General features: G+C 33.1%; 3 protein-coding genes across 3 annotated transcripts; 2 read left to right on the top strand and 1 right to left on the bottom strand.

Annotated features, from left to right (window-relative positions):
* The first annotated feature begins 720 nt into the window (after positions 1 to 720).
* LOC149903346 (malate dehydrogenase, mitochondrial-like) lies at positions 721 to 3697 on the top strand. Its single transcript, XM_090108418.1, has 8 exons — positions 721 to 883; positions 1216 to 1379; positions 1467 to 1574; positions 1750 to 2013; positions 2163 to 2381; positions 2492 to 2617; positions 2993 to 3139; positions 3497 to 3697. Exons 1-8 carry the CDS (start codon positions 721 to 723, stop codon positions 3695 to 3697), a joined length of 1392 nt encoding a protein of 463 aa, XP_089964544.1.
* A 2460-nt stretch (positions 3698 to 6157) lies between these two features.
* On the bottom strand, positions 6158 to 7572 carry LOC149903345 (uncharacterized). Its single transcript, XM_090108479.1, has 5 exons — positions 7413 to 7572; positions 7208 to 7294; positions 7010 to 7125; positions 6679 to 6849; positions 6158 to 6316 (listed from the first exon to the last, which is right to left on the bottom strand). Exons 1-5 carry the CDS (start codon positions 7570 to 7572, stop codon positions 6158 to 6160), a joined length of 693 nt encoding a protein of 230 aa, XP_089964605.1.
* A 520-nt stretch (positions 7573 to 8092) lies between these two features.
* LOC149903344 (uncharacterized) lies at positions 8093 to 10568 on the top strand. The gene is made up of 5 exons (XM_090108496.1): positions 8093 to 8213; positions 8291 to 8415; positions 8512 to 8569; positions 8742 to 10379; positions 10450 to 10568. Exons 1-5 carry the CDS (start codon positions 8093 to 8095, stop codon positions 10566 to 10568), a joined length of 2061 nt encoding a protein of 686 aa, XP_089964622.1.
* Positions 10569 to 17759: the final 7191 nt, after the last annotated feature.

Raw genomic sequence — 17759 nt, 5'->3', positions numbered from 1 at the left:
TTATCTAAGTAGGTAGAGTAGTAAAGTATATCCGACCACTGTTCACTAGTTTATAACGTATATTCCATTTTAATCCATATATATATTCATATAAAACCTATAATTATAACATGAATATGAAATAATGTTTCTTGTTCAAGTGTTATCATGACTCTACTTTGCGTGATATAGGTACAACAAATAATATGTACGAGTGATGGTTTCACAACCGTTTAAGTATATGATGATCATCTAACAGATTATTTTGGACTACATAATAAACCTACTTAAAACCTTTTAATAAATATTATATGATGTAATAGGTAACGTAGAAATGAATATGTATTTGTAACTACTTAGACCATGGTGAAGATAAATAAGGTATTATTATTAAAACTGTTCCTGCCCTTTATTTGAGACGAATATGTATAAATACATAAATTTATGCACTAGCTACAATTATTACAATTTTAAAATAGCACACAGTTAATTTTTTACAATTTATAATAAAGAACGGCTATTATCCCAAATAGCAGAAAGTAAGAAATTTACCGGGAAATTGAAATGTAATTATTTATAGAGAAGAAATTCTTATCAGAACTGACCTTCTTGAAAATTAAATTTCTGTCTTCAAAGATAAATATGATCTCTCAAAAATTTGGCAATCCGGTTGAAATATACAATAAATAAACAAAATTTTATTGATAAAAATTGTAAAATAAATAAAATCTACAAAAAAATATGTTTTTCAAATTTATTACAAGTGCAGGCATTTTCACAATTAAACAGTCTCTACGGTTAAAAAATTATCGTATTTTCAATGCATTGAAATACACTCCTAAAAGAAATTACAGCAGCCCTGCTGGTATGAAAGTTACTATATGTGGTGCCGCTGGATGTACTGGTAATATTATCGCTATTAATTATATTTTTATATTAGATATTGTACAAATTAACAGTCCGGAAGGAATCGGTACACTCGCTCGGGGATCACAAGCTTTTTAGTTTCTATAATTCCGTGTAATTTTTGCATTTGATAATTATTAGTTGATAAATGATTTTATATTACACTGATTTTTTTTTCTCAAACATGTAATCAGCTTGTAGTCAAAGGATTACTTACCTAGTGGTATTATTAACAGAAAGAACTAGGTGAAAATAAATAAAAAAACTTTGTTTTCAAATTTTTTTATCCTTATATTTCTTTCTCTATGACGCTCCTTTCATTATTTTTAGGTGAACCACTGGCTTTACTTCTAAAACAATGTCCATTACTGGATGAAATAGCGCTCCACGATGTTTGTGCGACTTGCGGATACGGCATGGAACTCAGCCACGTTGATACTAAATGTAAAGTGTCCTCTTATTCTGGAGCTCACATGTTGTGTGATGCACTAAAGGTTTTGGAAACATTTTGTAGTTTTTTTACGTAGTATCTATTTCTTACGTATGCTTCAAAGCTAATTGTTTTTTAATTATTTTAAAAGGGTGCTCGTGTTGTGGTCATAGTTGCAAGGCAGGATGCGGACACTTTTGAAAACAATGCTCCAATATTGACAGAAATCACTCTACAAATTTGTAATACTTGTCCTGACGTATGTACATATTTTATGGAGTGTTTAAAAAAAATATTTAATGGGAAATGTAGCCATTAGTTACATTAATATATTTCAATATTGATAAACAATTGGTATTGTTCAATGTCTCCCTAAAATACAGTAGCTTATCTAATTGTTAGTACTAGATTTTACTACAAATATTCATTTTTAGGCATTTACAATAGTAGCGACTGAACCAGTAGAGAGCTTAGTGCCCCTGGTTGGAGAAATACAAAGACTCCGTTCAAAATACAACCCAAGGCGGTTGCTAGGGTGCGTGGAGCTGAACTGTGTCCGAGCTAACACTGTATTGGCTGATTTCCTCCGAGTACCACCGGAGTCTGTCAGAGTGCCCGTCGTGGGAGGAGCCACGGCGCAGACTATGGTCCCTGTGCTGTCTGCTGCTGTTCATCCTTGCAAAATGAGTCAAGAACAGGTCATATACCATTATGTTTGCAAAAAACCTAGCCTAAGCCTATTCCTACGCATATTCTGTGCTATTTTTAGTCTTCATTAAAACCTTTGTAAAGAAGTCTTACTTAAGTTTCCCTAAGCAGATCTTTATCGAATGCTTAACCTCTTCAGGTTGAATGTGCGACTTCATGTATTATGAGTGGAACTGAAGCTATTTGCGCGGCAAAAGGTTGTTGTACAGCAACAGCGTGCTTATCCGGCGCATACGCCGTAGCTAGAACCACAATTAACGTAGTGAAGGGACTTCAAGGAAACCCTAAAGTGATACAGTGCGCTTACGTAGACAGTTTGGGTACTTGTGCACCCAATTGCCAATTTTTTGCAAGTGAGGTAAGGGCGAAATAATATGGAAAACAAAATGTTGAGCTACCGTTTTGAAAATTCCTCATTGGGAAAGTTAGTACAGTTAGGTACAAATAAATAAATTATTTATGTTGCAGGTTGTTTTAGGTCCGTCTGGTATAGAAAAGAATCTTGGTATTCCTGAACTGTCTAAATTCGAAAATTGTCTTTTGTGTAACTGTCTACCTTATGTCCGCAACGAAATAGCGCGCGCTATATGGCTGGTAAGATTATTTGTTTTACTTTCGTGTGCTTTCATGTAAACAGAAAGAGAAGAATAGTAGCATTCTTATAAATTTGAAAATACAATACAGCACAGTAGGTACATTAATATGTCCTTTCGCACGAGAAGAGTGCATTTAATGGTCCATCAATTTCAACTCGTTAAAACAAGTAAATCTGTTATCTTTTGATGTAGGATTCAAATCCATTTTTTCTTAAATGTACCCACTGTAATTGTCTCAACAAGCTATACCTTTGACAAAATTTGATATCCTTCTATGGATAAAGCGAATCCTTTTTGTATTTCAATCATAACCACTTTACCGAAAACAATGCTTATTTATCTCCTCATCAAACAATTCCTATCATCTCCTCAGGTATACACAATGTGCCAGCAATGCTGCTGCGGCACGTGCATAGCGCACCCGGGCACGTGCTACACGCCGCCCATCGTGCCATGCGTGCCGCCTGTAAATTGGACCTGCGACTGCCCTGATGCTTGCCGCGACGAGTATCTTGCTTCGGTTTGTGATAATGAAGTACTTTTACACTTACATAGAAGAAAAAAATAGCTTCTTGGTACATGAGAAATACTAAGTAACCACAAAACAATAAGAAGCAAATCTTTACGTAGAGCGACTTCATCTTTTAATGCTTCTTTTAAAGTCTAACCCATGAATTGGCTAACCAGTAACCCCTGTTATTAATAGTTTCAGCTAGAAATAGTTGCATAATCGATTTAATTATCTGAAACCATGCACATAATATTCATTGAAAATACTCCTCAATTTTTCAAACTCAAAACATCGACATCTAAGTTACTACTACTAGTATTGTATAATATTATCTGTGATATTTTTTTATCTCATCCAATTTCATAGATTTGCCGCGAAATGACATGCCAGTGCGGCAGCCGGGAGCTCTGCTGGCGTCCCCGCGAGGCCGAGTTCGACGCAAAGCGCGCTGCCAACCTCACGCACCAGATGCCGCTTAAGAGCCCTGCCTGTTCCCTCCGAACTGTCCCTAGAAGTGTCCTCATTGAACAACAGATGAGGAAGCAGGCTTCGAAACCGCGTGTGTAACTAGAGAAAATACTGCAAACTTTCTAGAACAATACAATGTCTATTGTGCTTATTTTTTTAAGATGTAAATTTGTGCTTTTGATTTATAGTTTCCAGAACCTTTTGTAACCCCCTTTTGTCTTATGCCCAGTTGAATTTTCTTCGTTTCACAAAATATGATTTTTATCTTATTTTTGTAGTCTTATATTAAGATCGAGAGTAGGTAATATATATGCAATGCTATGCTACATAATTTTTTTTTACTTCCAGCATACATTTTGTAAATTAAAACAAATTTTGAATAAGAAGTTTTTTATTTACCTATTATAAAAACACAATAACAATTTTTATAATATACGTATACAAAATAAATCTAGAAAAATTAAAAATTAAATGCGTTTTTAATTTGTCTGTGAACACTGCTTATTTTTTCTTTTAATGACCAAATAAGATTATTGTCGCGATCACACTGTAAAAATTGTAAAAATGAAAAACATAAGTAAGACTCTAATTGCCCTATACATTATTTCTTGGCGAATTAATCTTAAATATAGGTAAGTAAGTACAAGTATTTATTATGTAATGTGTATTATACATATGTATACATAGAGGCTAGAACATTAATATAAAATACATTACCTCTTCATTTACACCTCCGTTATCATTCATTTCCCGTTTTAATTGAGTTTTAGATTTACTGCTTAAACTTTTCTATAACATTCGAGATATTTCAATTTTGTAGTTACATCTCAAAATACCACGGAAAATACATTAGAAGCTAAAAGTAAGTGGGTATACTTACTCTTGAAACGTTAATATTGATTCCCGACGATCGCACTGTCGTTATGGATTTCTAAAATAAAATTTTGAGTTGTATTGGGATACCTAACTACTAGGATAAAATAATATGACAAATTTTGTGGTATTTCTTAAGAATATGAGAACATTTCATTACATAATATTAAAAATGTTACCCTTGGCACATGTATAGTAATTCCCGTAGGCCCTTCAAAGGGCAAACCAGGCCTGAAACATGGTCCAACAGATGGCCTTCTTTCCAAAATCCAAGCTTCGCTTTTTGCTCCAATTTCCTATAAACATTACATAAGTAGCTGTGTAAGTAGGTACCTACTATCAAAAAATAATACTTACATACAACAAAATTATACTTACTAACATACACATATTTTATTTTACAATAATATATTAAAATATTATATAATACCAGAGAAGAATCTTCTATTCCTTGGCAAGCCTCATCTTTCCATGTTATTTCTTTCTTCTTTGCGTTCTAGAAACAAAGAAAATAAAAATAGTTTACATATAGGTACTATACGCAATATTACGCATAAGAATTCGAAAAGTCATGAACTAAATGTATGGAATGGATAATTTTCCAGCTATTCCATCATTTATGAAAATGAATCTGTTAGGTAATCATAATAGAAAAGATGGTTAATTAACAATATAGGAAGTGGATATAATATAACTTTTTGAAATATTTTAGTATGTACTTAATTCTGCTTTCCGACTGCTTCTTCTAAGTGACAAATTAAACATCTGATACTTCAATAAATAATCTAGTAGGTAACACTGTTTTGGCGAACCAGTGAACCACGTGTTGATATCGATTTACTTTTTGTTATTCTTTTTCCTTTTTAAGATCAGTTTAATAAATAGCAATAATGTACAACTTGTTATATCCTATGCTCGAAATTCATGAACTAAATAGGTACGTAATTCCGAATCGAAAGGTCTCATCAGTTTTAGAATCTTAAAACAAAAACTACACTGAACTCATATTGATTAATTGATTACCTGAACTGGATTAAATATTTTGTAGTAGGTAACTCAAAATATTTATTTTAATATAAAAAAAAACAAGTCAGAATCAGAACAAGTTGAATTTGTTAAGAGCGAGCGCGCACGAGCAACTTTGTCTCCGCAACTATTTTGTCTCCGCAACTATTTTGTCTCCGCAACTATTTTGTCTCTCCCACCTATGGGCTAGTATGAAAGTGCGCGCACGTAGCGACGCAACTCCCCATACAAATTGATGGGATAGACAAAATAGTTGCGGAGACAAAGTTGCTCGTGCGCGCTAGCTCTTATAGAAGTAGAAAGAAAGAATCTGCCCACTAGGTGTAGGTATGTGCTTTATTATAAGAAAAAGGTATTTACAAATAAAATAACACTTTTATTAGTAATTTTATGTACACACCAAGCTAAGTATAGGTACTCACAAGTTAATATTTTTTCAATATTTTTAGCTGGCCATCCCCGATTGCTGTCCCCGTGCCAACCCTTCTTGTTTCTAGATTCCAGGATACATCGAGAATAAATAGATGGGAACACGCCACAATAAGATTAACAAGTTCTTAGTTTGTTCTGTTGTAGAGGTACTAGCAATCGAAAATGGCCAGCTAATGTGACATTAGAGTACGCGAGAGCATCGCAGACGTAGTGTCATTGGGTGAAGTTCTATATTCCTTGACCGAAAGCTCGGCCGGATGATATATTTTCTTCGGACGGAGCTTCGTAGGGTACACCGCAACAGAAAAACTGACGCACGACGCGAGAGACGCGCGACGCCCGCGATTCACTGCGCGGCAGCCCGCCTGCTTCCTCGTCATCGTCTGACTATAAAAATGATTAAAAAGTTATTTTAAATATACACACTAACATCCACGCAAGTTGTGAATTGTGAGTAAAAAAGTGTATGGCAAGTGAATTTCTAGAGCTTCCTAACATTAGGTAGAACAATAAATGAACATAATTATTAAAAGAGGCAAAAAATAAGTACCTACCTAATAAGTTTATGATTTATGTTTAACTTTAAATTTCCCGGTTTTTCATTAAAAATAATTTTAATATGGATTACCAGTGTGTATCGATTAAAAACCATCACGATGTGAAGCAACTACAACTGCGGGCTGCCACGCAGGGATTTCAATATTATAACCTATCGCTTATAATTTAATAGTAATTTACACAATACACACCCAATTTGAATGTTTCTTCGTGGGTTCAACAGTCCGCCCCTCAGAAATTTCCTCCGTAATGCTATCAGTATCTTCTTTCTGAGCTGCTTCTTTTTCAGTTGTAAACTCCGCTTCAGAAATGGTTTCCACATCCTGTGGTATTGGTTGTGTGGGTGGTGTGATTGAACCCTTCTGAAATCACCGTGATAAACCATACTTTAGTCCAAAGGAATTCCTCGCGTATGAATGTGAATCAAAAGCAATTAGGCTGTCATTATCTATGACTCATAATTTTACGTTTAACTTTAAAAGCGTGACAAAAATCCATAACAAATACACTATTCACTAATACCTTCGTGTCGACTTCCATAGGTGCTAAAATAATTGATTCGGGTGAAGAATTCCGGTTTTTGGGACTTGAAGATAGCTTTTTGGCAACGTTTTGCTTGTTCATATCTGGAGGTATCACTATAATAAACATTTGTAGGAAAATGATATCAATGAATGAAAAGATATTTAACATCATACAGGACATTTTCCATTATCTTACCACGCTTATAATCTTTATGTTCTTTATCTTCCGATATTTCACTAGCGGTACTATCTTGAGTTAGAATTTTCAACTCTTCAGCAACAGCTGTTAAAAAAGAAAGTAATGTATGATTAAGGACAAAGTGATCCACAACGAAGGTAGTAATGTCAAAAAACGTCACCAATGGTATGTGATAAAAGACAATAGGTGCTTTTAATATTACATTGAACTGCCGGAGCCCTTATATGTTTATGATGAGGTTCAGTATCATCTTGAAGATCTGTAGGTCGGTATGGAGCCTTGAGACGATTGTTAGGCGTTTGATCTACTATCACAGCGGGGGTACCACCACCACTGCCACTTTTTTTCTCTTGATCAGACATCTTCTAAAGAAGCTCAAGCATCCATATGTCAATATCTACAAATCACTCAATATTTTTATCAACAATTTTTTGAAAAGTACAAATGGCTGAAACGTCACGCTTTGCAATTTTGACAACTATATTTCTTGTTTTTCATATCTTCTATTTTCGAAATGGTTTTGTATGCAGTACTGTAGTGATACTTAAATAATATTTTCGTTATACCAATCTTGTGAAAAACTTGAAAATTTTTAACTGTGTGTAAGTAAACGAGTATGTACTATATTTACCTATTAGTTTAAGCGATGTTGAAAATGAAGCTTATGCTATTCCGTTAATTATTCTCCTTTCGTATGCCTTGTAATTTCAGATTCAAAGAAGAAAGCTGTCGCTGTCAAAGCTTACGTCTTTCAAATATGATATGAATAATTTTTAAATTTATTTTTACGAACAAAATTTTTGTAAATATTTTATCATAATATCAAAATATTGGGTAATATTACATTATTAACTATGCTTGCGAGAAAGAAAATGGGATGTGATGGAAAATAATCAGTGTCCATCTAAAAAGAAGTTGTTTATTCCCGAAGAAAAGCAAATACAAGAAGTTGATTACGATTCCGTATGTTCAAGCCGAACTCCAAAAAAACAACTCTTTCTAGGTATTTTAATACTCTATTATATATAATTTACCAGAAAACCCTCAAATTAAATATACTTACTTCTTATATTTTCTTAGAAATTTTGCAAAAGTGCTCAACTTTCCGGAATTCATCACAAAAAGTTTTAGTGTCCATAAAACCGAAAGCTCCAGCAATTAAAACTTTATATATCGCAGAAAAGACCAGATTTCAATCTAAGAAGGTTGGTCCATCGATAATACATTATGTAAATAATATTTAGTAATTTCTTAGCGTATTATATCATTAAGTTAAAAATATTTCATTGAATTTTTTTCAGCGATCGGCTAAATCAGGCTCCCGTTTAGCTATCGGTGATCATTCCTCGTTTACAAGCCGTAAGTAGAAACTTAAATCAAACGTAAATTGCTCTTTCTCTTCGCTTCATATATGTTTAATTATTTTCCAATTTCTAAAGTACTTTATCAGAAAATTTGGTAAGCTTATTGTAGTTTGTAACACATTGTTTTGTAATTAAATATAAGTTATACTGCTTTCATTTGATTGTAGATTACAGCGAAGAAGATTATACAGTATCAAATTCTGTTCCATGTAGCCCTGAATTAGAAAAACACATTAACAAATCGACGACAAATATACAAGAAAGTTCCCTCGCTATATCAACATGTGTAACCACTAGTACATCAAGAGATGCTAAGATATATAACACAAGAAAAAGATCATCAGAAACATGCTACTTGTATACATATCCCCATATGACAATCAACACTCCTAAGCTCGATACAGTTACGGAAAATTCTAAAAATAATTCAAATAAAGCAGATATAGGCACTTTTATTGCCACACATACATCTTCTGATTGCACAATTTCACCTTCTATTACCGATATAAAAAATATACACCAAAGATTAGATAACCTTGAAAAGAAAATATTAAAACAAGAGATGGTAATTAGAACACTCGACAACAATGCCCAGTTATCTTCATCAGATGATGAAATAAACAATGACAAATCAAAGTCATTCTCTTGCACTGGACAACCGGGATGCAGTTATGTTGAATACAGCCATATTCCAGAAACTTCAGCATTTCAACGATACGCCCAACAACCAGCTCCACTCTCGCCCAGTAAAGCTACAACGATTCAAAAAGAACATAATTCAGAACAATACGGTCGGGACTTCACCCTTTACGATGGAATCACTGCACGAGGAAGACGACAATGTGCTTCCGTACCTTGTAAACGGGATGATATCCCTAAAATGGCAGCTGAGAGAGTTCATAGAATTCGACATAAACTTAACCCTGTACGTGACTATAGACTTATGGACACAGTTCATTACCTCGCTCAAGGAGAATTTGCTCCTCGGGATGATGGGATTAAGCTAACACCTTCAAGAGAAGCAGTATTAAGTGATATTATTTGGGAAGATGTATGTCGCACTCATTGGCCAAATACTAGACTTGGACGTCGCATAGCTCACCCAGAAAGATATGGCACACGATCTGATTTACAAAGGCTCATAGACAGTTTATTGAGAGAGCGTGTTGCTCACGTGGAACGTAGACGACGGCGGCACTATAGAATTGTAAAATTAAATAATCGTCACGAAAACTGCCGACCTGCAGTTGGTAAAACTGGAGATATAATTGTGGCTAGTAACAAAAATAGACGTGAAAATGAAGAAAAGGATGCTGCTGTTACCAGTGATCATGAAACTGCTAGAGCTGTAATGACAGAGCGAAGATTTGAAGAGCGTAGTTCACGTAGAGATCATAAGAGCCACGATCGCTTAATGTATCAGGATCCCAGATCACATCGCCCTCATAATCAAGATGATTGTACGCCTGGTCCAAGCTATGCTGCACGATCCAGCAATAAACACTCGACATGTTGTTACAGGAGCTCTAGCCCGACGAATAGAAAAAACGCATTAGAAATGAACCATGAACATTGTAATCGGCAAACTAGCGGTAGTAGCATTATAATGAGTAAAGTACGACCAAAACATCCCAGGCTTGTGGTAAAGAAAAGTTCTGGTCGTCGAAAATATCAGTCCAAAGAACCGAACTTAGAACATTATATTTTACTGCCAACTTTGGTAATTCGCACACCGTCGAACATGAAACGACAAAAAAGATTTAATGAATTATATCATAAAATATTAAATGGTCAGCTGAAAGACGGTACTTAGTATTTTTTTAATTTAATATTGCTTTTACCTGTAACACAGTAATAAAGAAATATTTTTTATAGATCAACCAGATTCGTCGCAAGATGCAAGTGGTCGGAGTTCGAGCCTAAACAAGAAAGATATCGGCCTCAATATTAACATCACCCTATCGGAAAGCGAAGAAAAATTACATAACAAGTAGAAATCACAGTTTAGATTTTTCATACTATTTTCCATAATTGACAATATTTGTATATTGTTATCTAATGATTTGTTAACATCGTATTGCAATTAAATCATTACTGTGTTACCCTTAAAACTCTTGTTTGTCAATACAATACAGATATCTACTATCTATTATATCATAATATTTTTAGTTTTTGAACTACGTACTTGTTTAAAACACACATATAAAGATCATTAAAGCTATAGTTACGAAAATAATAAAATTAATTATGAAATAATTACTTAAAAACTTCCGGTTTGATAGCACATCGCTTTACACTCATTAATAATCACGTCAGCAATTCACTGGAAAGGCATAAATTTCGTAAAAATGTGCTATATCATGAACAGTGGTCACGAAAAGTTTTAAATTAACACCTTCCACTCTATTTTATTAATGTCTGTAATAATATGTTACTGATGATTATAAAGAATGAGATTTTGAACTTACACATCCCTATCTTAATATATTCTCGTTAACTTATCGGTGTATATTATTTGCCTCGTCTTCATCAAGGAAAACAAACAATCTTATCGTACTTAGATTATATTTATTATTTTTTGCGTACCTACTTAATACTGTAAAATATCATCATTCATCATAAATAATGGAAATTGTAATCTTATACATTATGAATGCTATGAAACTTAATAACACAAAAAGTCGATAAGTAGATAACAAAATATTCATATTTTCAGCAATATGGTCACCAACATTGGTGGGTTGCCAGATGGCGAACGACCAGCACTATGACCACTGACCATGTAGATATTATTATTTTAAATCCATCAACTTACATATTGCATTAACAGAAATAAAAATATGACTTAGAATATTTTATTTTTCTCATAACTTATCAGTCTACATCAAATGAGAAAAACCTGTATATTCTTATTGATCTATTTATTAAACCGTTTTCTAAACTTAGGTTGCTGACTGTACGTCCCAATTGTTATTTTTAAAAAAACATGTTAAGCTTGATAAAGCTCTTATTAATGGTGTAGGTATGCTCTGAAACTTGGAAGAATAAATACGAGCAGTTTTTCTCAACTTTGTGAACGAACATACGAACATGTGATTTGCAAAGATAACACCTGTAATAAACTTTGTGGATCAGAAATACTTGTAAAAATTATTTTTAACATTTTCTTTAATAAGAAATGTCTTAGAAATGTTGATAACTTTAAGAAAGTCGGTCGACGTATAGACTACGGGTAGTGTCAGTGGAACACTTCTGTAAATATTTGATAAGGAGTATTACACGCTACCGTGTTTACGGTTACTTTAAAAAATCGATGAGCACAGGCATAACTATAAAATGTAGTTAGTTCAGTCATTTATAGATAACTTCTGATAAAATTACATTAAATACCATTGGTTATTCAGGCTATTTTTATAAAGTAAAACAAGAAAACAGTTACATTATTATATGTGGTCAAATGATTACCTAATAATATATAATTCGTATACTACATTGTTATTATTGATCGAAGTGAACCACTAATAGAGAATGATTTATGAAGTTCCCTATTTGACATTACAATTACTTACTTTTATCTTATATCATAAAAATTATATCTTTAATCAAGTCGTGAGAAGTACTTTTAGGTTCAGAATGTATTTTATATTTTTAATTTTGAAAAATGAAACCTAAAGATCAAAAGATGGATAGCGTGAAAAAAACTTTGCTGGAACGACAGGGGAAGAAAAATGGACTTTACGTTCATTGTAATCCTCCAAACTGTAAGTATGTTTTTTTTTAATTTACTTGTATTATGTATAATAAGTTTAAGTCTTTATCAGCTGTTGTACGAATGCTGTAAGCAAATAATTATTATGTATTTGAAATTTGAATAATATTACTAATATGTAAAAAATAATTTGCAACCTGTATTAATTATACTACTCTTTGATTTGCAAGAACGTAGAAAAGAGATACGTTAGATATATAAAAGCTGAGTAAAATAAATAGAGCATTTCACAACGAGTAAATAATTCGTGTTTACGTGTCTACCGTCATACAATACACAATTCGGAAATGAGCACCATGACGTAAAAATCATTTATTATAAATTAATACAATTATTATCAATATTAGATCTCACCATATAAATTATGTACCCTAATTATGCTATGTAAAGAGAAAATTTTAAAAATAAATAGTTAGCTGTTATCTTCATCATATTTTACATGTAGGCACTGGTTATCGGAGTATGATATTCTAGCAATAAACCGTAATAATACCTACATGCACCGTGCTTATGAAAAGTAATCGATACGGGCCATAATGACCCGCAGTTACAGATAAAATGCTAGAAGGGTTCACGTAGATATTTATGGCTTATTGAACATAGGCAACCTTGAATGATTATATAGCTTTCGCTTCTTATAAGATAATGAACTAGGACATGTGTATTATGTGATATGTATATTTACCTATAATTTATTAAATTCCACCATACAGTTTGATAAAAAAGTCTAATTGTATTTCGATTTTCGACACAATCAATTATCTTGATATACATTGAATAATATATTTTATCATATTTTGTATGTATACGTTAGGTACACTTATAATCTAAATAAAAACCTATTTATTACTAAGAAATATAAATAGAAGTACGGTCGATAATTAATTACATTATAAGCACCCAGTATTTCTTTCAGTCGCTCGACTATACTAGCGTAACAAAATAATTTATGTACAGATTATTCAAAGCAATCATGACAAAATGAATGTGAATGTGAACGTGACCTTAGTATGGCGTCGCGTGAAAACATTTTTTGCAATACACGAGCTTTATACAATGCTTATTATAACGGTCACGGCGCACGCTGAATGCTATAAATCACATCTAATTTCATTAAAAGGATTTAATCGATTAATTAATTAACAATCTATTTTTATTTTCCTACTTGAAAATTTCATTAAATTAGGTAGCTGAGTGTATGTTGTTTGAAAAATAATCAGGTATGTACGAATGTACCCACCTATGTATTTATTACGAATGACGGCCTGTATTAAATATTTATAACAGTTTAGTAGCCTGTAGGCTATTCACCCGAATCCTCCTACGACCTAGAAACATGTCAACGGCTGTCTACCTATCATGTTTAACAAAGTATGGGTTTTACAGCGTTGTAGTTGTAAAAACTATCCATTATGTAGTACAAACAAATGCCATAACGGAAAACATAATTAAGTTTTCAGTCCAGTTCTTTCGTTAGCTGTATTTTAAATTTCTAGGTATATGCCTAGAATTTTAATACCATTAGGCTCCCATAATCTTTATCGTAGATTTTATTTTATCAAAATAGGCTGAACAAAAACCGTTTATCGTCTAACAATTTGTCACATTGCGAACAAAACGATTAAACGGTTAAAAATTATTTTTAACCGTTTAATCGAATCGAAGAAACACTAGTGGGCTATAGAATTAGCATAAATATTCACGCAAATCCCTAGTTTCGACGATTCGACATGAAACCACTACGCAATCCACAAAAGATGCATTATGTAACAGGGAGGTCAAGCAAAGTCGCGATAGCACACCCCGCTGTTAAAATATAAATCGTGTAATCTAGCTTTCTGTAATCTGACCAACGAGAACATGCTATACACCACAGGGTGACACTAACATGGCCGATATTCTAATATTTATATTGTTCTTTGCATGAAACTAGACATGAATGTTACTATTCGTTAGCCCGTATTAGTAGAGCTTCAGCTCACGGATTTTTCCCTTGTTTTTCTGCAAAAGATACAATTATCATTTCAATCAAATTCGTTTAAATAGTTTAAAGTTAAACCATTGCAATTTAGCCTATCTCAATACAACAGAAAGGAAGAAATAGAAATTACATACATAAGTACCAATTCCCAACTAAGACTTAAAAGCTCTATCTCATTTCTGTTTGCCCCTTATAATGGTTAAAGTCAACATTTCAAGCCAAAAAATATATTTATAACATAAGAATTATGTAATTAAACCTCTTAATTTTAAATTCTTCAGTTACATAAGACGTTAAAATTATATGAAATAAAACTGAAAGGTGTTTGCGTGAGAGAGCACTCCGTAAATAATCGGTACATCGCTTTTATATCGGCTGGAGACGATTGGTGTGCTGTTTATAAAGCTAAGTGACCGCTTACTTTGACATTTGCTTTCTTTTCCACTGCTGCATTATTCTTTTTAATATTGGCTAATTTAAAGTTTAAATTCAGTGCGCTCATTGAATTCGTTGGTGACCCGTGCTTTTGGTGGTACAAGATATCATTAAATTAAATTATTTTGATAGATGAAAGCTTTCCGGTGACATTTTCATAAATATTTACGCCCATAATTAGCATAATTTAGCAATCAATCTATTGAGTGTATATCTTTAAATATTATCTTATAATGTGACGTAAAAAATAATAATACAAACAAACAAACAAACAAAAATACTTTATTGTGCACCAGGACATAAAAATTACAAAATCAAATGTATAAAAGAAAGAGACACAGTTGAGCACAACAGGCGGTCTTATCGCTAAGACAGCGATCTCTTCCAGACAACCTGGTGGTCAAGGAGAAACAGTGGAAGTAAAAGTTAATGGGCAAGAGGTGCGTTTATAGTTTAGAGCACATAAATAAAATACACATATATCCATATTATATACATACAAATACATACACATACAAACATATACATATATACATACACATACAAACATAAACATACATACATACACATAAATATACATATACATACATACACATAAATATACATATACGTACATACACATACATATACATACATACAGAAAGAAATGAGCTATTTACTAGTCGAAAAGCAGACACATACGGAGACAGCATCAATACAAAGATATTTAACACTAAACAGGTAGATCTAAATTCGTTACTTGGACAGGTAAAATCGCTTCAGCAGTGTTTTGAATGTGAGTAGAGATTGAGCTTCTCTTATGTCTAATGGTAGATCGTTCCATAGTCTGATGGCACGCACAGTAAAGGAAGAATTATATATATGATTTACATGACCTGGTACGACCAGACGAGACTTGTTTGATGATCGAATCGGGTGGATATTAGACACAAGGAACTCAAATCTCTCTTTTAAATATTGCGGTGTTTTCGGATCAAACAGAACACAGTACAGGAGGTGAAGGATATGAGTATTTCGGCGAAGACGAATGGGAAGCCATTTGAGCTTAGTACGAAATTCGTACGAAATTCAAATAATATGAGAAAATATGTTAAATATTGCGCGTAGAACTTGCATTACGTACAATATTAGTAGCTAATTGGTGATTGGAAATCGTATTATTATTTATTACTAGCGGTCCGCCCCGGCTTCGCCCGTGGTACATATGAAAAATAGATGTTGGCCGATTCTCAGACTTACCCGATATGCACAGAAAATTTCATGAGAATCGGTCCACTCGTTTCGGAGGAGTATGCAGACTAACATTGTGACACGAGAATTTTATATATAAGATTTCAACATAAAGCTATTTTATCCAAGTGTTAGATACTTTTTAATATTTCTGAAAATTACAATTCTCTTATCCTTATTATTTTGAAGAAGTAAAAAACGTATTAACACTATCTATAATAAGCAATTTTTAAATATATTTCAAACTTAAGTGATAGGAGTCATACGAGCGGCTGACATACGTAAATGGGTGCGTGGTGGATCAGAAGACAAGCTGGAACGCGCAGTTCTCCGAGGGCAGGGGCACCGCCTGCTCTCTGAGGCGGACACTTTGCCCTTAGGGCGGTATATCTTCAATCTGATTGCCAAGTGCGAAGCACTACATGCCGCTGTTGAGACGGGATCTTTGCTTGAACTTCAGGTAAATTAGCTTCTTATGTAAAAGCGTATTTTATCTCAAACTTTTCGAAGTAATTTCAATGCCGACAGATCATGGAGTAAGACGACGATTTTGATTTTCAGTATCTTTTTTAAGTATCTTTATTTACAGTAAATTCACTAATAAATATTAAACTATTAGATATTTAAAAATTAATAATATATAAAACCTTATAAAACCTTTTTGATAATATTCTATTGTCATACTAGTAAAAACTGGCCATCAAGACACGTTGCCAAAAATTAAAAAACATTCTATTTTCAAAATTAACCGCGAACAGAAAAAAATATATTGAGTAGGTGTAATACTTGTGTAATATTATGAGTTTTAAAATTTAACTAGTAAAACTTTTAAGGATTAATAAGGATAATTAAGGATTTCATTATCATCACCCTTATTATAATTTTTATATTTAGGAGCTTCTGATTTCTGAATACAATCGGCAAAAGTTATCAACGTGTTGCGATGAAGCTGGCGTGGGCTTACTGCACAAAGCCGTGTTTTACAACTACATGGATATTGTTGAATGGCTGGTCAAATGTTTTCCACAACTTGTGCATCAGAGAGATTCAGTGAGTATAAAATTTACATACTTATTAAAAAATGACAACTATCTATTTTAACTTTGCTTTGTTTCGGGTATACTCGCGTTTTTTAGACTTAAAATCAAAGCTCTTTGTATAACATCTTCGAAACTTCGTAAAGGATGCAGCGGTTTATGATCCGTCCTTACGTCCGCTTTGTTTGAAACTTGTACTAACTACTAAAATACTGTAAAAACTTTAAAAAATCCTTAAAAAAACTGCATCCAAATCCGTTGCGTAGTTTTAAAGTAGTTTGTATCTAAGCGTACATTTAAATCTTATCGCATTAGATAGTTGGTAATGATTTCGATGCGAATAGCATACTTAAAAAGACTTGTTAAACTGATTATAAAAGCATTGGTAATTTTAATTAGATCATTGTTTAGGAGACTAATGTACGTACTTATCTCATTCTGAAAACATCACGTCCAAATAGCATAAAGATTTTATAATATTGAAAGCTTTACATAATCCGGAGTCCGGACCAACGTCCGACAGCTTAACAGCAAAGTCGAACCAATCTTCTATCAGATCAACCATAGGGTCGATCCCAAGATCCCAACCCCATTTCTTAAAAATCGCTAGAGAATGAAGCGATAAAAAGCTCAGCAGAAAGCTCCAAACAACCTAGCTCTAGGGTACCTTAAAAAAAATTGAGAACAAACTTTGGGGATGGGTTTATCTCAACCGATATTAGGAAGGTCGCAC

This window comes from Colias eurytheme, chromosome 13 (genome assembly GCF_061535395.1).
Source record: "Colias eurytheme isolate Ceu_HAF_F1 chromosome 13, ilColEury1 Martin Lab GWU primary, whole genome shotgun sequence".
NCBI lineage: Eukaryota > Metazoa > Arthropoda > Insecta > Lepidoptera > Pieridae > Colias > Colias eurytheme.
This window is presented reverse-complemented; position numbering and strand designations above follow the sequence as displayed.

What these genes read in the sequence shown, in the direction of transcription:
- LOC149903346 (XM_090108418.1), top strand. Translation starts at nt 721, where the DNA reads ATGTTTTTCAAATTTATTACAAGTGCAGGCATTTTCACAATTAAACAG. An exon ending in TGGTGCCGCTGGATGTACTG is followed by an intron (nt 884 to 1,215) that starts GTAATATTATCG and finishes CATTATTTTTAG; the next exon opens with GTGAACCACTGGCTTTACTT. An exon ending in GCGACGAGTATCTTGCTTCG is followed by an intron (nt 3,140 to 3,496) that starts GTTTGTGATAAT and finishes CCAATTTCATAG; the next exon opens with ATTTGCCGCGAAATGACATG.
- LOC149903345 (XM_090108479.1), bottom strand. Translation starts at nt 7,572, where the DNA reads ATGTCTGATCAAGAGAAAAAAAGTGGCAGTGGTGGTGGTACCCCCGCT. An exon ending in AAGGGCTCCGGCAGTTCAAT is followed by an intron (nt 7,295 to 7,412) that starts GTAATATTAAAA and finishes CTTTTTTAACAG; the next exon opens with CTGTTGCTGAAGAGTTGAAA. An exon ending in CGAAGAAACATTCAAATTGG is followed by an intron (nt 6,317 to 6,678) that starts GTGTGTATTGTG and finishes TCATTTTTATAG; the next exon opens with TCAGACGATGACGAGGAAGC.
- LOC149903344 (XM_090108496.1), top strand. Translation starts at nt 8,093, where the DNA reads ATGGAAAATAATCAGTGTCCATCTAAAAAGAAGTTGTTTATTCCCGAA. An exon ending in CCAGATTTCAATCTAAGAAG is followed by an intron (nt 8,416 to 8,511) that starts GTTGGTCCATCG and finishes AATTTTTTTCAG; the next exon opens with CGATCGGCTAAATCAGGCTC. An exon ending in TCATTCCTCGTTTACAAGCC is followed by an intron (nt 8,570 to 8,741) that starts GTAAGTAGAAAC and finishes ATTTGATTGTAG; the next exon opens with ATTACAGCGAAGAAGATTAT.